At 39.6% G+C, this 22,309-nt stretch overlaps 1 protein-coding gene across 3 annotated transcripts; it reads left to right on the top strand.

Annotated features, from left to right (window-relative positions):
• Positions 1-354: 354 nt before the first annotated feature.
• On the top strand, positions 355-22,097 carry ssh1a (slingshot protein phosphatase 1a). Of its 3 annotated transcripts, none has more exons than XM_041998991.1 (15): positions 355-505; positions 3,986-4,023; positions 10,060-10,160; positions 12,793-12,857; positions 13,285-13,406; positions 15,019-15,087; positions 15,264-15,329; positions 16,192-16,386; positions 16,539-16,632; positions 17,516-17,644; positions 17,865-17,911; positions 18,029-18,175; positions 18,811-19,011; positions 19,131-19,830; positions 19,929-22,097. In XM_041998991.1, exons 1-15 carry the CDS (start codon positions 425-427, stop codon positions 21,042-21,044), a joined length of 3,171 nt encoding a protein of 1,056 aa, XP_041854925.1. In that variant the 5' UTR covers positions 355-424; the 3' UTR covers positions 21,045-22,097. The 3 variants fall into 3 exon arrangements, with proteins under 3 accessions (XP_041854925.1, XP_041854927.1, XP_041854926.1); XM_041998993.1 differs by lacking the exon at positions 355-505 and adding an exon at positions 1,710-1,728; XM_041998992.1 differs by lacking the exons at positions 355-505; positions 3,986-4,023 and adding an exon at positions 8,014-8,215.
• The last annotated feature ends 212 nt before the right edge of the window (positions 22,098-22,309 follow it).

Below are 22,309 nucleotides of genomic sequence, written 5' to 3'. Positions count from 1 at the left end.
ATTTCCTTGTTATCTGTTTTAAAAAACTCTAATGCCACATCTTATTTATCTATTATGTCATTCTGTTAGAACTTGACATACTTTCATGTAAAATATTTTATATCTAGTCTTAACAGCCTTTAAAATTTGATGTAAAACATTCTGAATTACCTAGTTTGAGACAGGAAAAACTAATTTACCCTCACTTCGTGCCAACGTTCTTTTGTAATTATTAAGTTATTACTGTACTATACAACGACTTTAAAGACAATGGTAAGATAGACAGGGCCGTGAAGGCAGCACTTATTGCAGAGTGTAGCCTGAAGGATAATAATACAGTTCCTCTCTCTCCAGTCATCAGTTGTATGTTGACGTTAGCTCAGCGGCTAGCTGAAGCTCTCCAGGCCACAGGGGCCGGTCGGTGCTACATCCTCAGCTTCCAGCCATGGCGTTGGTCACTCTGCAGCGGTCCCCGACACCCAGCGCCGCATCTACCGCCAGCACAGCAACCACGACCGCGGGAGAGGTCAGTCTTGCCCAGGACGCATAAAAGCAAATGCTCCAGCATGGAGGTCTAACCGGGCAAACTGAGGATGAGAAGGATGTTGCTGGAGGAAGGCCCTCTGATTGAAGCTAAATTAGCACCGGCAGTTAACGTGTTATGCTAGGTTGTCATTTAATGTTAGCTTTGCCAAATGCTTACATTATTTATTCCGACAGAAAGATCAAATGTAGGTTAGTAAGTTAAATCAGCGCGTCAGCATGTTCAATTATAACAATCCAAGTGTTAAAATATTTACGTGCTAATTTAATATAGTTTATGCTAGCTTAGTTTGATAACTGTCTTATGAATGATGTAAGGTATAGCTAACGTTAATTTTAGATGTGTATGATGTGAGTAGCGGACGTTAAAATGTGCTTTTTCTGTTACTCATGTCTGTTTGACACATGAAGAATACGATTATGTTTACAGTATTGTAAAACGGAAAAATATAGGAATTAATATTTCTATCTGGATGTTTTACTCGAGAAGCTGAATTTGGCTGTACGATCTCCTTAAAAGGCATTCAATGATTTCCGTTAATTATTTTTTTTCAATGAGAAAAGCTCAGTCTACACAGGATATATGTGCCAGATTTATTAGTGTTGGTCCTCCCTTATAACAGATGTATTAGATTTCTGGACTAATACTCGAAAAAGACTTAGCTTAGTTATGATTTTTACAAGCCAAATTACAGTCACAGAGTCAGTTTAAATTTCTTGTTTTCTGGTTAAAAAAATCACATGTATCACAAAAATAATTTAGATAGTTACCTTTACCATTATCAAGTACAGACACTAGTTGCCTGATGGGGGCACTACTCACCAGCTATAAACTGATGAGCTCACCGTTTTCTGCTCTGCATACCAGAATCAGACATCAGGATTGACATCTGTATTTATTTACACCCAGAAGTGTCTGAGCTGTGTTTTCCAGCAGAACCAAGTTCAGCAAAATACTTCTTATTTTCCCAGAATTGTGCAGCCTATACATCACTTTAATGACATAAGGTAGTAACTTATTGCAAATAGGTAATTTCTTATAAGGCTGTTTTGTCCCTGTATCTCATTGCTGCTGGGAGTTTTGTTAAGGTGTGACAGCAAATGCAGGCTGAAATCTGCTGCAGCTATGATGTCATCTACTCATGAAGGATGGAAGGGGAGGGGTGGAGGAGTAGTGCTGTGCTGTAGTGGAGTGAAAGAGCTGAGGTAAACAGGGACGTAGGAAATGCTGGCATGAGGCTGTTAATGTGGGACAATATTTTAACATTATAGAGATTAATGGATGGTCATCCAGTCAGACATTGTTCCATGGTCATCCATGCATAATTTTTGTTCATTGCCTAGGAATGGCCACTCTTCTCCCTTTTTTCCCTGCAAAGTGACAATCAGCAGCAATGTGGTGGCAACCTAAAAATGGAAAACATCTCTTAAAACCCTTTTCCATGATTTGCTAAAAATGACTGTGCTGGCAACACTTTCACATAGGCTCTCCATCAATAAGAATTAAACCTATACACACAATTATTTAGGATAAAAATAATCTCAACACACTCGACATGATTCTCTTCATGCATCTGTGCATGACACATAATGGATCATGTTTCACATTATTTTGTAATATTTGAAACAGCTGACCGACTATGAGCCCTCTTAATAGCATCATCTCATCACACCTCTGTCTCTCCTGTTTAAAATTTTGTTTAGAAAACCTTAAAGGCAAACATACATTTATTTCTTATTCATGTTCCTAGGTTTTTCCAATTTCCTTGTAAGGATGATGTAATTATAAGATTATTTGTAAGCTCATTTTGCAATAGTGCTATAAAATGAAAAGGGTAAGGCAATTCCATCATTAATCACAGTTATTTGTATTTCAGTAATCATCTACAATCATTTCTAAGGGTGGGACTAGATTTAAAAAAATCTATTTAATTAGAGAGTTTGTAATTAAATAATCTCAATTTATCACATTTTATTTGCATGACAATAGTTGCCCCAAAAAGCAACTTTTTTTTTTTTATTTAAATGGATTTTAGTGGACGACTCAATCAAATAATAGACAGACATTAATATTGTAAACTCAAGCTTTAGTAATTATTGGAAAAATACATTTCAATTCAAAACAATAGAAATAGAAAATATCCCTGGCCAAAATCGAACTGACCTGTAAGAGTCAAAGACATGTTACAGTACGTTTAACTTTTTAAAATGTTTTTGTCCACACTCTTCATTAATAGTAATAGACATTAATATCTGACTTTAAGCCAGGGCAGAATCAGCCAGTGGCAACTTTGTGCTTTTTATTTTCAGTCTGACCCTCTAGCAGAGGTGAATATTTCCTGCTCTGACTGCAGCTGTGATTGCCTTTAGATGGCGAGGGGCTGCAGCAGCACCTGCTCCTCATTGAGAAGAAGTAAACGATACATGCCCTCACCTCATTCTCCAAAAGTCTCCAATAACCCCAGAAAAAAGTTGCTAGATTTGTTGCTAGTTGCTTTTTTGAAATAGAGTTGCTAGCGTGGTCTGAAAACTTGTTTAATATAGCCCCAAAGTTGCAACACTGCATTAGCCCAGCCCTCACGTGTGCATCAGTGTAATCGGTGTACCAGGAAATCGTGCACTGATAAACATTCACTAATGCATCTTTACAAATGCAGAAGTGATTTTTATTATCTTAAATATTGTTAAGTTATCACATAAAAATATACTTGACTTTATGAGTAGACACAGATATCACAAAGTTGGTCAAAGAGGAGGTTTTCAGAAAATTCTGAACACTTGTTATGGCAGGTACAGCTTCTGTTGAATGTAAATGAACACAAACCTGTGTGACTACACTGGAATTTGCTTGCAGTGTCATGTTTGACAGCAGTCTGAGAATAAGCAGCAGGTTGATTTTGATTGAAATTCACTGCCAGATTCAGCTTCATTGTTAACCCGTTGATACCAGATGTTTATTTCCATGAGAAATAAATTTGTATAATACTCATTCTGTCAAGTACATAGACATGTTATACACCATTGGAAAGTGAAGATTCTTGAGGTTTGAATGATGTATATTCCTGGCTACAATCATAACTATTTAGTAAACACTTATTTCTGACTAATCGCCTATGCAATTTCTCCTCGAAGCTATACTGTACTTCTATTATGTCAGCAAGGGTCCAGTAAAAGTATTCCAGTAAAATAGTTAGTCCACAACAAGTCTTTTAATCATAAAAAACAATAATTAATTAATGTTAATTTGATGTTTCTTTTAAACCAGTCTTCTTTTTATTTTCTAATGAAGACAGTATGTAAACCATCTCTGTTCTTCTGTGTTACCCTGCCATGTTCACTTATCAGAGTTTATGGCTGGTAAATACATAAAGAGGGTTGTAGTTTCTCTCTACCTGCCAGGTGGAGAATCTTTGTCAGATTGATTCAGTATGGTTTTCATTTTTTGCTGTTATCTGCATTGCAGGAATTCGGGAGTGAAGATGAACGGCGAGTAAATCAGAGGTAAGTTTACTTCTAAGTTTGGTTTGGCCGTTCTGTTGCATGGTGCATGGCAAAGCCTCTAACAATATTTAAACAGGTGTTGTTGACCAACTGCCTACATCTGTCTTTGAGTCATGAAATGAAATCTTGAGTGTCGGCAGACTAGCTGGCATCAATAAATGTGAACAAGTATCATAAAACACCTGTCTGTCTGGCTTGCTGGCATAGTCATCCGTTCCTAATAGACGACTGCAAAAACTATGTTAGTTTTCAGCAGTCACTCAAGTAATATGTTGACAAATGTGGCTGTTTATTTATCATCATTTAGACTGACGAACTTGTTCTTGAACTCTGCATCATCAGTTGAGTCACTTGGAGTGTCCACAGCTTTTCTATGTGCATGGCACAGATTGACAGAAAGCTGATTATAATTATGACATTTGGTTGTTTCAGTCATTTACTCAGCTAGTTGTTTCAAATTGAATTAATTGTCTTTGTTATAAAGTATATTTAGTGTCTGGCACTGACTCACGTTTTTGTGTAGTCATTGCTTAGCAGGCGAAAAACAAAAAACATTTCTTTAACTTGCTGGGTGGAGCTAATTTTTAAGGGCTGGACATCACAAATTAGGTTAAACTGATGTTAAAATATAGCAACACACTCCTATGTGTGTGTTCTCATAGTCAAGTGGAAATTTATATTATCTGTGTGAATTTTATTAACTTCAGGTAAATGTGAGAGTAACTATGGCTGCTGCTTTCTCTTTGTTCTGTTTCTTGTTTATTTTTGTGCTAAAGAGCTTTTGTGGTCCCAGCACACAATTGGGGTGGTGCTTGACCCTTCCTCGGTTTCACAGCAGAGTTCCTTTCGTTACCATGAAAACATGCAGAGTCAGGATCCTGCAGCACAGCCCGGCTGCACAGCAGAAACACTGTGAAATGATAAGATCAGACATAATTTTAGTGAGCAGAGGAGGGAGACATTACTTGGGCAGTTACTGTGGAGAATTGTGGCTTTTCATCTGAGACAACGTAAGGCATACAGGTGCTTTATGCACTACAGATGAAATAAAATCAAATGATTAAATTCAATTTTGTTTACAAGCATTGGCATAGATTTTAATTTAGCAAAAGTGGTGTAGTGTCATTTATTGATCCTAATCCATGTGTTCTTTTTTCTCCTTCAGCTCAAGCCTAAAATATTCCCATATCAGACTTGTGGAGTGAAGCTTGGTCTAATTTGACTTATTCTTCCAAATAGTCAGGCTGAGGTTATGTAAAAATTATGCACATATTAGGCTCAAGGAATATTTTATTTTCACTTCACTTACTGTGCTGTAGCTGTGTCTATGAGGAGGAGCTGTGAGAGCCTAGTAAAACTCCCATCACTGAGACAAGTAAAGTCAGAGATGACAAAGAAAACATTTTGCCTACTCTTTAAACTTGCTTAGATGATCAGCAAAGTTTTAAAAACACTGTTTTTTCTGACTTAAAATGGCAGTTTTTTTAAAAAAATAAATATTACACATGTAAACACAACAGTACATACTGCAATGTCTATTTGATATCTGACTGTTGATGACTTTGTTATTTCTGGGGGAGAATTTAGTGTTTTACAGATTGTATCAGTGTGATGCAGCCATGCAGATTTGCATTTTTTATATGATGTGTCTCTGTCTTATAGATATTACTAGTGTGTGTAGCAAAAATGGACTCAATGTAAATTTGGCAGCATTGTTACCTAACTGCAGTGGAAACAAATAAAGATACACTGTTTTAGGTCTGTATAATAACTTGTTTAATAGCACATAAGCACAACACTAGCTTGTCAACTTGGTACAACCATGATAGCACAATTCTGCACATCATTCAAAATGTCAGAGTCCTCTGTTCTTTTTATGAACATGGGTTGCTCCTATGCTTTCGATTTTCCACATATTTATTGTTAAAAACTTTTCTTCAAAAGATATGCGAGAGGAATCTTTCAAGGAGCAGAAAGATGTTTCTGATCATGCAGTTAGCAAATGCGTCACACTAAGTGTTCAGTTTCTTTTTAGTTATGCAATAGCCTATGCATGTCCCCAAGCAATGCATGTGTTCTATGTATGATGCAAGTCCTGACTTGTCTCTCAATATTTTTCATTTTTGAGAAGTCTGTAAGGCACATCATGCAATAAAACTGGCAGTAATTTTGTGATTATAGTTTAGCCATATTAAGTTGGCTTTTATATGACAGACATGTATTTGGGTGTACTGATTCAGTGCACCAGTTGCATGGTAAATCTGTTGATGGACAGCTATGTATCTGCCAGATGGGAGTATTTGTACTTGCTGTTACTGGTTAATGTTGATAGCGATGTCAGACCCAAGAGGTTAATGAAGGCTATCATAAACATGGTGCAGGTGTCTGTGGCACTGAACCAAGGAATGATTTCACCGTGTACAGAGAGGAGTTGGGCAATGCAAACGATTGGGCAAGAATGTACCCAGTTGAATGTACCATGATCTTGTAATTGGGGTGAGGCAAAAGGAATCAATGATGTCATGTATTTGTCACTCAGGCCCACCATGTTTCAACTGATACCTGAGGAGATCTAATCCTTCCTGTTGTGCCTCTCCCTCTCTCCCCCTATTTCAGTGGTGTCAGTGAGAAAAATGCCAGTATTATGCAACTGACAGTCTCAAGAGGATGCTTGTTTTCTCATTGTGGTGGTGTTAATAAAAATATCTAAGACCTTAACTAAACTGGGTTGGTTACAGCCTCTGTGCAGTTCTCTCACTTATCAGTTCACCTGGTGACTCAGGGCAGAGGCTTAGAGGACATCTGGTCCTGTTTTGCTCCATCCACATCCATCTGGATACTTATGGAGCTGCATACTATAACTCAGTGATATGCCGTCATCCCTAACTGCTGCTTTAAAGATCGACCTCAAATCCATGGGGAGTTGCTGAGTTCACATCCCTCCATTCTTCTTGTGCTGGATGTATCAAGCTGTCCAGGGTGCACAGCTTGATGTGTCTGGTGAATGGATGTATGGTAGTTTGTTGAAGCATAACAGACATTGTCCCATTGTTGAGAAGATTTGGACGGGTTATTGTGTTATCTGTGTCACTGTGCTTGTATCAGCAAACCATCCCAGATTGACACTTATGTCCCTTGATTGTAAATATTTGGAGATTTTGAGGCTAAATGACAGAAGGAAAGTCATCTGTAAGGAGTATTCTCTGATGCTGCAGATGTATGGGGCATAAAACGCAAGTCCGCCTTAACCTGCTTTAATCTCAAATAATCTCACGCAGTGTGTTTGATGGTGCTACATGTGAGTGAGTGACAGCTAACACTTGCCACTTGAAGGAGAGAAACAAGATTATCCTTCCCTTATAAGCCTGTGTATAATGAGATTTGAGAGTTTTGGTACTTTGCCAGTTCTTGCCTGTTCTACCTGTGTTTATCCCGTGTATAGAGATCTATGAAGGCAGTACCTTAAAGAGTATTAATGTGAAAGTTTCCTGACGTCTTCTCTTTTGTTTTCCAAGTAGTTTTACTTTTTGAGACGAAGAGAAGAAGTGGGCTTCTTTTTGGATTTTAGAGAGTTGGTTTCAGGAGCACAAAAGCCAGGACAGGGATGTTTGCATTTGCCTAAGAAAAAATGTGTTCTTTGCATTCTGTTGATTCTAACCTGGTGGACAAGGATTGTTGAAGAAGAGAATTATTTCTCTTGAATTACCCTTTAATCGCTTGAGTCTGGACTTCCTTACAGTAAAAGGTTGTGACAGACAAAGCAGACTGAGGGACGTGAGAGATTAGTTATGTGCGCCTTAGGCAGCGGGTGGAGGCTGCAGTGTGTCCCCGCAGGCAAAGAGGCTGACTTGCAAACAGAGACGCTCAAATGAGGGAGGAGGAAGAGGCAGCCAGAGGGAGTGGCGTCTGAACAGACGGCACTTTTTCACTGAACAGAGCAGATGAGTGCAGACTGGCTGTCAGTCTGTCATTCAAAAGTAGGGGGATAACACTTCATGTTATTATTCCTCTTTTGCTTCTTCACTGTTCCTGAACGTGGATGAGGACAAGTTAGCTTGTGCCTGGGAGGGCCTGATTTTATTCCAGTTAGCAGGATGCATCTGGTTGTAGAACCCATTCAGGAGGCCGTGATGAAGATGATACCATATTTTGTGGAAAACGCTGTGTTGACCCAGAGTGAGATAAACCGCATGTGAGTGTAACTTACCTTTTTTTTTTAAATCAGACTTTAGGAAGGGTTTTCACAGATTAAATCTGAGCTCAAGCACCTTACTAAGGTTTATAGTCTTTAACTCTTGCTTAGTGATTTTTGTTATTTTTGAAGAAATCTCTCATGCATCATTTTCCGTATTTTGTGACTTCAGCTTAGTGATTGAACTCTTTGAGTGTGTCTGTAAATAAAGTTCAGCTGTTATCGTGCTGAACAATTTAGGTTTCTGGAAAGATTTTCTATTATAGTATGTGTTTGCTTTGATACCAGATGTATTTTTAGCCCTAACATTTGTGAAGAAGTTGATTGCAGGGTGCCGCAGGGAAAAAGACAGTAGAGATGAGGCTATTCAGTTAAGATGTCTTTTGATTTATGCATGAAAACGAGTTTCACACTTCTTTTTTCCCCTGGACTGATTACAGGTTAAGACCCACTTTAAATTTGGGTCTTAAAAAAAGAATGAGTAACATAGGTTTATGCAGTCCTGTGTAGAGATGAGGCAGTAGTCCCTGTCTTGGTATTTACACTTTTGCCTCATAATCTATCATTTCCTGACAGTAGACCCTCCCCACACCCTTATAAATCTGAAAAAGAGAACACCGTGGGTGAAAAATCTACCAAAGTGACACAAAAGCTCTTGTTGAGATGTGTCCACCCCCATGCCTTGTCACTGATTCTTTCAGTTTTTTTTTCCTTCAGTGGTGCTGGGGGCGATCATAATTTATTGTGAGGTGTTCAACATGAAATCCATTGTTCCTACCAAATGTTCTGGTTTGGCCAGGCCTGCTTTTATCTATGTGGGCTTTAAAGGTCTAATTAGAGAAAGTTAATTTCAGGAAGCAGTTCAGATGTTGATATAATTCAGATGAAGAACATTAAAACCAAATTCATTTGCTCATTTTTTTCAGCATATTAGCAGATTTCTATTGTTACAAATGTTTATTTTCAAAGTCATGGCAGTGCAATTTGATTTGGAATTTTTTTAAAGCTGACATTAGTTAGTAATGCCTCATTTCCCCTATACACTGAGGTTCTGAAAGTTGTACTTAGATACAGGTTTGTCTTAGTACCTGTCGGGATTTGTTGTGATCCTGTCACTCATCAGTTGTGTACTTTCTTAATGATGACCTGGTTTGCCAGACTGCGCACACAGAATATGTGGTACATGTATTCCACATTGCTGCCAGGTAGATTTATGAATGTGTGTGCTTTGTTATTCGATGAAATGCAATGATTGAATTCAGCCTGAGGGAAACACCTCACTTGTTTTTATTGCAGCTCCTTACTTGTGTCATCCGTTGACAGTTCCAAAGCCTAACCTGAAAACGTCAGAATTTTTACAGGCAGATGTGAGGTGATAATTGCTGCTCTTAGGTCATTGTAAAAAGAAAAAGATTGCAAAGAAATGCAGTTGGGACAAATATTTAGGTCTGTGTTGCATTATAACAAGCCATTTAAGACCTGACAAGTCAAATCTGAGTGCAACTCATGCAGCAGAAAGCAGATAGATGAGTATTAAGGATCAAAGCTTGATTCATGGTGGCTGCAGGTTTGCCTCTGTAACGTGGCAGCTTGGCTTCTCCTCTTACCGTTTGAGTTAGTTTGCCAGCAGCTGACAGCCATGATTTATGCTTATCTCCAAGGCTCCTATCATTGAACTGAACTGTTTTGTTGAACTGAAAAAAATGTTTTGTCTTGTGCCTCACTGTTTGGTCTGTTATAAAGCAATTTTTAAGGATTGTGCTGAGCTGTTTCTCTGCAGCAGGGTGTCTGATGTGCAACTTCTGTCTAAAAACGTGTAACTCTTCTGTTGCCTTTCTTTGCAGCTTGAGTGAGAGCTTCTTCATGGTAAAAGGTGCTGCTCTCTTCTTGCAGCAGGGAAGCAGTCACCAGGGCCAAAAAGCACATCCTCATCACAAACATGCAGGTGAGAACCATAAGGCATGGCACCAGGATGACCACATCAGTCCCCTAAAATATACTTTTAATCTTGTCGGTGTCTGTAAGAGGGGAATTATGCAGTGAGTTCAGGTACTGCAGCAGATGTTTATAGCTGAGGTAAGGAGGACAGAGGCTGCGTCGTTGATAAGCATGTTCCAGACCTATAGCTTAGGCAGATTAGGGCTTAAATCCAGCGTGTGGTAGCACTGTGGGCAAAACTTCTCTTGATGATTAACAGAGGACTTCCCTATTGATGTTGCTTCACATGTTCTCTCTTATTCTAACCTTGAAAACTTTAGATTCACATTTAGTTAACTATGTTTTATCCAAAGCAAATTACAAGTCAGGAACTCATATTTAAGCTTTAATGCAGGGAAACCTAGGACCAAACATTTAGTTTTAGCCATGCTAAAATAATTTTAAATCAAATTTACTGAGTACACTGCATGATCATTCTATATGATTATTCTTATTATTATGTTAATGAATTGGTCAAAACCAAGTCAGCATTAATAATTGACAGCCTGATAGTTCTGAATTTGTTGTAGAGGAAGCTGCATTATCTAAATTGCTTATAGTGTCACAGTTATTGGTTATTCCTCTATAACTGCTACTTTTGCTTTTGCCAACTATGGCCAACTTTGTCACATGAATCGTAAGACTGAACTTTACGGTAACATTAATCAAAGGCTGTTTTAAAAATGTCACCATTGAAAGCCACAATAGCTCCTTTAAAGATTCAAGACTGACCGGACAATCCAGTGGCATGATGGGAATTCACCATCAGCCAACAGCTAAGCTGCTGCCAAGTCATTTGGCAAGTTGCTGTGACTGGCAGCTTTGTCCGTTTCGTTGGCCATTTTGTCAGGTACCTCACATGTGTGCAGGACTTACTTTTTCCTCAGGAGCATTTGCCAGGGGAAATAGCTGTGTCATTTCTCAGTAACTGTGGCGTTTAAGGAGGAGACAGTGAGGTTGACTTATAGTAAGAACTTGATAAAGGCATTCTTGTTCCGAAAGCTGGTGTCTTGCCATCAGAGACTTAAAGTTAATCATTTGCCAGTTGTGTGAAAATAGGTTACACTAGAGAGCTTAAAATGTGAAAATTACCCTCTAATTTATGAAGCCATAATTATTTGACTATTTCATGTATGGTGTAATAACTCTGTTGGAGCTACAGAATGTAATTTTCCCATAAGTTTTCCATGTTAATTCTGACTCTTTTAACAGTTTTCAACAGGTTTCGCTTCCAAAAAACAGTTTCACAAATGGCATCCTCCTCCTGAACTCTAGATATTGTTTCCACTCAGCTGCTTAAAGAAGTATTCCCCACAATCAGCCCTATTATCTTAAAACAGATAATCTGTCTCTGGCCTGTGGTTAGTTTCCAGATAGCTTTAAGCATTCTATTATTCTTCCACTGCAAAAGAAAACACATTTGGACCCCTTATCATTAAGTAACTACAAACCAATCTCTAAATTGTCCTTTTTGATTAAAGTTTTTGAACAAAGTAATCTTTACACTCTTGATATTCTTTATCAACGATTACCACATTTATAATAGATTTTAGTTTGATTTTATATCACTTCATAGCACAGAGATTTGTTAAGGTGACCTACAGCTGAGTGCGCATAGAGGAGGGATTTTATTTCTCATAGAAATAAAAAGACTGAACCACTTATGTATCTTAAGCATCAAAGCAGAGGTGAAAATGACATATTACTCCTAGATTCCTTCAGCCTGGGTGACATTATTTGACAGACTATCTACATTACAAAACAACAAGGCTAAAACATGTTTGGAGCCCAAACATAATTTGAATTATCATAACTGAATTTCAGTAAATTTAAGTTTTGGACCATGTGGGATTTAGCATTTAAATGCAGAAGAGAAGTGGGCTCAGGACTGAACCCTGTGGTATGACACCAATCAACTGAGCCACTGAGGAGGTAAAGGTTCTATTAGAAAGATATGTACATAATAAGGTAACAGTTTAAAACAATTTTGCCTGTCATATCATGAAACATGAGGCTAAGATAAATGACCACCCAAGAGTCAGAAACTTTCTGTTTTATATTAACATATGTTGAGAACAATAAAAAGTAAGGATTTCACAATTTGTCTTTTTGCCTTGTTGTGGCATCTGTCGGTAAATAGCAGGCTCTCTGCTGCTCACAGCTACTTTGCATCGCTTCCATCCCTACATTCTGTTTTATAATCCAGCTCTACTGATTTGTCTTGGCACAGCAAGCACTGAGGGATGTAAAATAAGCAAAGACAAGGTCTTGAACTGTGGTTTTGCAGCTAATTAGTTTCCTGATGCAAAGTCGGGATGATATTGTCAGTTCTTCTCTCTTCAGCCAGTTAATAAGACATGTCAGCTGATAACATTCACTGAACATATTTTAACTTATGGTTTCAAGAAACAGGCTTTAGTTTTGGCTTGGTGGGGAGGAGGGATTGGTGTTAAACACTAGGGAGCAGTGTAACTTCATATACTCTCATTAGACTACAGCAGTAGTTATGAAAATGACTGCCTTATGCATTAAAGTCTTAATATTCTCTTTGTTGTCAAAGCAGTCACTGACTCCAAACAACCCATTTTCTTCTCCAACAGGTGACTTACCTCAACACCTGCAGGTGATGATAAACATTCTTCGCTCAGAGGACAGAATCAAATTGGTATGAAACAACATAAGCATGTGCACACATTTAACAAAAACATGAGCACACCTGAACACAGTGACTAAGAACCTGGCTTAGAAAACTCGTCCAGATTGGATTTTATCATCCACTTGGGATTCTTATTTGCTCACTGCAATTATTTTATTAGCTCATGAGGGCCTTGAACACACTCGGGAGAGCATTACAAAATTTTTCCATTGTATGTGTGTATGTGTTAATGTGAGGCTAAGTTGTTTTATTTTACATCCGCCACTCCTGTGCTCCCACACGTCCTAAGGATATTCATTAAAACTAGGCACAAACTGTCTTTTCTTACCTCTCACTTCCCAGTACACTATTTTAAATAATCAAGGCTTTGCATTTGCATGATTAGAGCGCAGTGTTTATTTAATGTGGGTTAAAATGCGGTCTGTACCTCATGCAGGCGGTGCGGCTGGAGAGTGCATGGTCAGATCGTGTCCGCTACATGGTGGTGGTATACACCAGCGGGCGACAGGACACAGAAGAGAACATTCTTTTGGGAATCGACTTCACCAACAAAGACTGGTACAAAAAGGGCCATTGTGTTTTCTTAAGTGATAATAGAGGCTAAATTCTGTTTATTCATTGATATTATCATTTTATTGGTGCTACTTGTAGATTAGGTGTGCTGTATAAACTGTTTGGATAAAGTCTGTTTATGTACAACACTCACCTGCAGTGATCTGCCACAAAGTGGAAGTGTAAATACAGTGCCTGTCCAAAAAAAAAGGTCACCTGGATTTAACTAAGTAAATAGATATGAGCCTCCTATTGGATAATTACTGCAGGGGCGATTATCTTTCAGCTGGCAACAATTTGTTTTTATGAGTAGCTTCTCATTTCTTAAACAACCATGTGGAAAGACAGATCCCGTGGTCGTGGAAAATATGTTAGTCTGTTTAAGAAAGATCCAATCATTGGCATGCAGCAAGCAGAGAAAACATCTAAGGAGACTGCAGCAACTACTAAAACGAGGTTAAGAGCTGTCCAGCACGTTATTAAAAACTGGAGGGATAGTGGGGGACCATCGTCTTCAAAGAAGAAATGTAGTTGGGAAAAAATCCTAAAATTGTGATCAGCAGTTACTTAAAGGTTTGCTGAAATCAGACAGTAAAACAAAACAAACAACAGTAGAACTCAGGGCCATGTTGTAAAGTGTGAAATTTAGAACATTTCCACATAATGTAAAGGGAACTCAAGGGATTAGGACTGAACAGCTTTATAGCCATAAGAAAACCACTAATCAGTGAGGGTAACCAGAAAAAACGGCTTAAATTTGCTAGGGAGCATAAAGATTGGACTCTGGAACAATGGATAAGGATCATGTGGTCTGATGAGTCCAGAGTCTTACCCTTCTTACCCTGATGCACCCATCCAGAGTAACCATCAGGGTAAGAAGAGAGGCAGATGAAGTGATGCACCCATCCAGAGTAACCATCAGGGTAAGAAGAGAGGCAGATGAAGTGATGCACCCATCCTGCATAGTGGCTACTGTACAAGCCTGTGGGGCAGTGCTATGATCTGGGGTTGCTGCAGGTGGTCAGGTTTAGATCCAGCAACATTATGTGCCCAAAGAATGAGGTCAGCTGATACCTGAAGGAGCAGGTTATTCCTTTGATGGATTTTTTTCTTCCCTGATGGTACGACCATATTCCAAGATGGCACTGCCAGGGAGCAGGAAACATCATTTTTACACATGGATTGGCCACCACAGAGTCCAGACCTGAAACCCACTGAGAATCTTTAGGATGTGCTGGATCTCGTATCATCAATGAAAAATTAATGCAACACTGGATGGAAATAAATCTTGTGACATTGCAGAAGCTAATCGAAACAACACCACAGCAAAGCTAAAGGCCACCTAATGAAATATTATGAAATGTATGAAAAAACGAGTGTGTGACCATTTTTTTGGTAGTGACTTTCTTTTTGACTAGGCAGTATATTTCCTTGTGTACAACAGAAGAGCTATTTATTATATAGGAATTATTAAACAATTTTAAATACGAACACATTTGAAAAAACTTTTTGTTAAATTTATTCTGATTATTAATGTTTTTTACATGCAAATGTACCTTTTCTCTGGCACCTTCTGTCTGTAGGCCTGGTAATGAATTTGAACTCTCATTTTTCTCAGTAAAAGCTGTTCAATCGGCATGGTGCTACCTCTGTGGAGTGATACAAAGATCCATCTGGATGGAGACGGGTAAGTTTTTTTTTTTTTCGGTCCTTGTAACAACAAAGACTATAGCTGCAGCACTGTTTGTCAGATTTTTACCCAACACTGCACTGACCATTTGACACCTTAAATGAGCTTGATTCCCACATCCCTGCATTGTGCTCCAGCTCAGGGACTGACTGTGCATTTTTTCTTCTCTGCAGGGGCTTTACTGTGAACACAGCCGGTAGAACTCATGTCTTCAAACCTGTGTCAGTGCAGGCCATGTGGTGAGTAATAATCAACCTCTGGAGACATAGTGGCTGTCTACAACAGCTTAGTTTCATTGCACACCACAGTAAGGGTCCAGATGAGTAGTCTTCTGACTCACTCAGACAGAAATGACCTGGAGATGTTGAAGTAGAAGCCATGATAAGAGATGTTTAAAATATCTAAATAGTAAGAAAAGGAGCTGCATTGCTTCTTTAACCAGTTTTAATAGCTGTGATTCTTATTAATATGTGGACAGAAAGTTGAGTGTCCGCAGCCTGTGACAATATATTTAACTTTCGTGCCTTTTTCTGTCTATTATTAAATGACAAACCTTCATAATGTACTAATAATTTATGTGTTATGTTTCTAACATGGTAAATATTATATAGCCTCTGTGCAACAATGTGATAAGTGCATTAGATGAAGTTTCAAAGCACGTTTTGGAGCATATTCAATGCACAAGTGTAGTTTCTGTGAGAAATCCACTGGATTGTAGATCCACTTCACAGTTTAGTTTCAAGTGTGGTTGGATTCTCATTGTAGCATGGTCAAGTATTTCGAAGTGCTTAAAGATTTTCCTATTGTCAAGGAAGAATAGCTCAAGGAAGATAGCAAGGCAAAAAGACCACAGGTAGTTTGGTTTTATTTACTGTTTGACCTTAGTCTTAGTCTCCTGATAAACACTGAGCTGCAGTACACAGGTTAACACCGGGCTGGTTCGTTGTACCACCTGCTGGCATGAAGACACATGTGCACAGACTTTTATGTATCCAATTAATGCTCCATTAATTTAATTGTTTTACTAGTATAGTTTAGAAAATCGGTTTTGGACAAGTCTATATCTCTTACATTTTATTTTTCTGATCAAAAACAATCTAGGTCAGCCTTGCAAGTGCTGCACAAGGTTTGTGAGGTGTCACGCAGGTTTAACTACTTCCCTGGAGGCATGGCTCTCACCTGGATGGGCTACTACGAGAGCTGCATTGCCTCAGACCAGAGCTGCATAAACGAGTGGAACGCCATGAAAGACTTAGAGACCACACGGCCAGACTCACCCACAATGTTTGTTGACAAGTCAGTAAATGCTCTTCAGCCCAACAAAACAATTCCTTATGTAAAGAATGATTCACTCTTACTGTGAACCAGCTGTTGAAGTAGCTTCACATGCCAGGAAAAAACTGATTAACTGATTGCTTAAATTTTATTCAAACTGGATTTTCTTCCAGGCCGTCAGAAAGAGAGAGGACAGAGTGCCTTATTAAAGCCAAACTCCGAAGCATCATGACGTGCCAGGACCTGGAGAATGTCACTTGCAAACAGGTAGAACCAGAGTACCACAAGAAAACAGTACTAAAATATTGCCTTTTCTTTGGTTCTTTTAGTTTAATTTCCCGTGGCTACCTTTATGTACATTAGTGATTAATGCGCCCTGGCCGAAGACTGAAGTTGCATGGCAAAAATTCAGTGTATCGGATTTAGGACCACATATCCAAGTGGCCTGGGTCGCATTTGAAAAAAACTGGATCTGTGTCGTTCAGACTGTTATGAAAGGATCAGATATAGGTCACATAGGGGCAAAAGAATCCGATTTGGTTCACTTCAGCCTGCAGTGTGAACCTAGCCTAAGTTCTTAAAGATTTTCCTACCATTTTTCGTATGTACCTATGTTACACTTCATCACATTTCTTTAAGTTACTTTACAGTTTATTGACTCTTGACTCTAAAATGATGCCTTCTTATCCACATGTTTTCTTGTACCCTTTAGACATTGCCTTTGTGAATTACAGGTCTGTTTTAAGAACACACTGAAAGCTGATAAAGCTGTTATTATTCATTATATCAACTGTGCAGAGATTAGTTTTTGCAGGACATAAGATAAAAAGGGCGATTTACAAATTGGTCTATTTCTTTTTAATCCCTGTTCCGTTTAAATCCTATTTTTTGAGTGTTTCATCCAGCTGACAACTGACTGCAGTTTTATCTAAAAGTTTTCTTTGTCTGCCGCAAGAACTCCACAGTTCAGCATAGTTGCTGTTTCTTAATGGTTTTTTCAGCAGGTAAAATTTGAACTCGGGAGTACATAGAAATCTTTTCAGAGCCTTCTCCAGTTCTGTGGGCAGAATTGATCATGTTCACAAGACGTACTGGGAATTAACATTTGAAAGACTTCAGACAGTAATCAAACCATTTTTTTCTTTCCCAGATCCGTACAGAGTTGGAGCAGCACATGAATTGCAACTTAAAGGAGTATAAAGAGTTCATTGACAATGAAATGCTACTAATCCTTGGCCAGATGGACAAAGCCACTCTCATCTTTGACCATGTTTACCTGGTAGGAAAATTCAAGCTATCTCACATTCAGAAATACTTCTGATGAACTTGTTGCTAAGAATGATAGTAATAAAAACAGTTCCCTTTACTTCAAATCCCAAAGTCATACTGATGTTTAAATAATCTCCCCGGTGAAATAATTGTTTTTGGAAAATGAACAGTCTCTAAAAGATTTGAAAATACACTCAGTCTAAACAGTATTTTCTCTCATTTGTTTTTAGGGATCTGAATGGAATGCATCTAATTTGGAGGAGCTGCAAGAGACAGGGTGATTTATTTTAAATTATAGAAGAGCTAAGATAACCACATACAACTTATATTTTCATTATTATTCAAGCTAGAAAGAATGTTGTTCATGAGTTCATATTATCTTTCCCCCCCTCAGGGTGGGCTACATCCTCAACGTTACCAGGGAAATAGACAACTTCTTTCCGGGGACGTTCAGTTATCACAACATACGTGTTTACGATGAAGAGGCCACCGACCTACTCGCTCACTGGAACGACACGTACAACTTCATTATGAAAGCAAAGTGAGCCCCCAGTGGAACAGAATACCTGTCATATTCATGCAAACACCTATTATCATCAAATGACTTAGTGAACTCTAAAAATGTTCAATCTAATTTCCTACGTTTGTTTTGTATTTGGGGGATCCAGTTTGGTACAGAAGAGAAAGATTGAATTTAAGTGTTTGTTTAAAAACTAAAAACAGGAATTAAGGATAATTTTTAAGAGTCTATATGTTACTAATAAATATAATGAACATGTTTTGAGCTCAACATTCCCTTGTGTAAACGTGAAAGCTGTAAAAGTTGGCTCCGCATAGATAGATGTAGAGTCAGTCAATGAGCTGAGAACATAAGTGAATAAAAAGACTCAGTGCCAACCAAGAGAGAAAGAGTAAACAAGGGAGAGATAGACAAATCTCAGGAGCTGATTGTTTCACAGGACAGAGAAAAATGTGACAATTGGGTGTACTTGTATCCTGCATCCATTCCAGCCCATTCTCACCTACATTTGCTTCATCTTCCAATTTTTTCAGGCGCAGTGTAGGGTTATAACCAAACATGCAGAAGAGACATAAACCTTTTTTTGTTTCTGGTTGCAGCTGGCTGTATGTGCAGTTTGTGTATTCCATGGATGTCTATATGATTCTTATTCACAGAAAGAACCACTCCAAGTGTTTGGTTCACTGTAAGATGGGTGTCAGTCGGTCTGCCTCCACTGTCATTGCCTATGCTATGAAGGAGTATGGCTGGTCGTTGGAGAAAGCTTACAACTTCGTCAAACAAAAGAGGAATATCACACGACCCAACCCAGGTTTCATGAGACAGCTGGCGGAGTATGAGGGCATTTTAGATGCTAGGTAAAGTCTTCATTTGATTTGTGTGTGTGGAGTGTTTTTGACTAATAATCTGTTAAATTAACCTGTTAAATTAAACTATTTTTGACTACTCTCCTTCTCCTGTATTTTTCTATTTCCAGCAAACAACGTCACAATAAGCTGTGGCATCCAGATGCAGACTGTGAGATGGCAGAGGGTCAGCAAGGGTTGGCTCAGTCTTGTGGAGGAGAGGAAGGAGGAAACCTGACTCCAGAGCCAGGGATGTCTCCCTGCTGTGAGGAGGCGTTGTCTGATAAAGGTGCGGCATGCCCCTCCTCGTGCAGGACTGTTGCATTGGAGGTCGACCCAGCCTACAACAACTACTATTTCCGCCGGCTTTCTGATTCTGCACTAGACAGTGAACCATCAACACCCGTGCGAGGCCCACCCCTTCTTGGCATGGAAAAAGTGTTCATAGAAATTGAAGACGTGGAGCGAGATGCTCTGCTGGATGATGAGGCCTTTGATGGGCGTGAAGGCCTCACATTCCCCCATTTTGGACCTGCTGCAGAGGGGACTGCAGCCCAGACTTGCAGTCGTGGCCCTGAGCCACTGGAAGAGCTGCGCTTGAGACTGGAGTTCAGCACAGTGGAAGAGGAAGATGAGGAGGATGTACAAAAGGAGGAAGCGGAAATGGAGGTACTTATGCAGCCAGATGATGGAGGTGGCGGTGAAGGAGGTGGTGATGAAACACAAGCTGATGAGGTAGAGGGGGATACGGAAGTTATTGGGATGGACCTGGCAACCCTCAATGAAAATTCTAACAACAACAACCACTTCAGCGGTCTGTGCAACGACAATGTAAGTTTGATCAATGTGATTAGCCCATAAAAACACTGGTAATAACCATATGAATCATTCTCATCTGGTATATGTTTTCTTGACTTGTCTTCATTTAGGAAAAATCTTCCCCCATCCTTCTTCCAAGTGATGCTTTTAAACTGTCTAGCTGGGATCAGTCTAAATCCCAGGAGCAAGAAGGTTCTTCAACTTCGACTCCTAAGCTTTGCCTTAACCCCAGCCCCCCTTCTGAAGTCCCAAGTGCTTCATTCCCACAGTCCAGTCCCTCTTGTGAAGGCCTCATGTCTTCAATGGGACTGCTGTACCCCTGTGGCCCTCTGTGTGACTGTGCCAACTGTGCTGCCTGTCTACCCACTGATCCACTTGATAGAGAGGAGAAGCCTGGGGAATCACTGAGTTCAGTGAAGCCTGAGGACAATTGTGAATACTTGGAAGTTAAGACTGAGTTTGATGGCAGCTACTATCCAGCTGCCTCAGATGCTCTCCCTCCACTGATGAGAATAGATTTTGGGGAAGTGAAACCTGGAGTGGCTTGTTACCTCGGTCAACAGCAAGAGACCCTTTTACAACTGGGACGATCTGGGCTGGTCCGCCGTCGTGCAGAGAGACTTGAGAGGCTTTCAGGTTTGTCTCAGGAGACCCTGCACTCTTTGACGCCTTTGCATGCATTCCAAAGGTCCAAGAAGAGTTCTTTACATGGTGAGGAGGAGGAGGAATTCTCTGGCTTTATGGGTGACTTCACTAAAACTTCAACACCATGCCAAGTGCGGCTAGAGCCTCTGGTGGTGCCCCTGACCAATGAAGCCTTGTTGGGGGTGGCGGGATCTGGGTTCCTCACACCAACCTCCTCGCCTCATGGCTCCACCTTAACACGCAGCTCCAGCAGCGACAGTCTGCGCAGCGTTCGGGGGAAACCTGGTCTTGTACGCCAGAGGGCGCAAGAGATTGAGACCCGAATGCGGCTGGCAGGGCTGACAGTGCCCTCACGGCTAAAGCGCTCCAACTCGCTGGCCAAGTTGGGCAGCCTCGACTTCTCCTCCGAGGACCTGTGCTCAGCCTGCTCCTCTGACACAGGGACCCTGCTGCTCCTCTCACTGTCTCCAGAGCCAGACACAGGCCTGGAGTGGGACTCCCCCACCACTTCTGCAGGGTCCCGACACTGCAAGGACCTGCACACTCCAGAGGGAGAGCCTCCATCTGAGCCCAGAAGCTGACAAATCAAGTGGAGCTTAAATGTTTATACACTCCTCTCAAATACCCATCTGACTAGGAGGATGGAGAGAGCTGCACATATTTTGGAAACAGGAGAATTTAGTCCAAGAAAACAAATGAAAATAAAAAATGCCAACTGTTATATTAGGAGGGGGCACTCTCCTTTGCCACATTGTTTCTCAAACTGCTGTTCACAGTGATTAAAGTCATATTGCTGTATCTGACAAATATGTTAAGCCATGAGTTCATCTATAACTTTGTTTGCATCATGGACAAACAAGTGCCTTACCCAAGAGACCAGAGGCACAGAGCTGTGTGATAAACTGCAGGACAAGATGGTACAAGGCACTCTATAACCTTTAACCTGCTATTCATTGGCACTTACATTACCTTTACCTGTCAGGTACAAAGTGGTAGCCTGCATTAATAAACTTGAATCCCTAAACAGTTTGAGAGAAACTAAGTGTTAGATAAATGTTTATCACAAGTTTTTTTTAGGGTCGTTAGATTAAAAGGTTACCTCATGTTGCATACATAGAGCTCTTGCACAGACAAAAACCAGGCCAGAGTTTAATTCCGTTTCTTTACGAAGATCAAGAGTGAGGAAATGAGTTTTTAATGCAGAAGTGTATGCTAATGCATTAACTGCAGGAAGTGAGTGAATGGGATGAAAGGACCGAGAAGGTTTTAACCTTTGCCAGCGACACTGTTTTCAACAAACAGAACAGAAGCTTTTCTGAGTTTGTTGTTTCTTTGCACTGTTTATTTTTATTGAGTGAGTACTGGTACACATCAAGCTATCTTCCAAAATAACATTGCAGTAATGTTATTAACCTCATCTTTCCCTACATGGTACAATATTTACAATACAATGTACAATAAGTACAGACCATTTACCATTTATATTTTTGGGAGAGCAGTGTGATGAGGAGTCACTGTGTGGCTTGAAATCATAAAAAAAACACCTAGTGCAAGAGTCAAATCTCATCAAGTCTGTATGAGATTTTCCCAAGCTAAAGTTAGCTGCACATTTCTGACATATAACATAGAAGAAACAGCATAAACAAAACATTACATCAAAGCTTTCTTTAGCTTAAATTCATTTTTAAGTGCTGCCAACATTTTAAACTCATGTGCTTATTGAAATGAAGACCAAAGTTATTTTTTTGGCTGTCTTAACAAATCAGAAACACCACTGAAGCTGTACAAAATATGTGAATCATAATGTCAGTTGCGTAAATGTTTAAATGCTGTCACCTCTTTTTGC

This window comes from Melanotaenia boesemani, chromosome 11 (genome assembly GCF_017639745.1).
Source record: "Melanotaenia boesemani isolate fMelBoe1 chromosome 11, fMelBoe1.pri, whole genome shotgun sequence".
NCBI classification, from domain to species: Eukaryota; Metazoa; Chordata; class Actinopteri; order Atheriniformes; family Melanotaeniidae; genus Melanotaenia; species Melanotaenia boesemani.
Note: the sequence above shows the minus strand (reverse complement) of the source record. Positions and strands in the feature narration are given on the sequence as shown.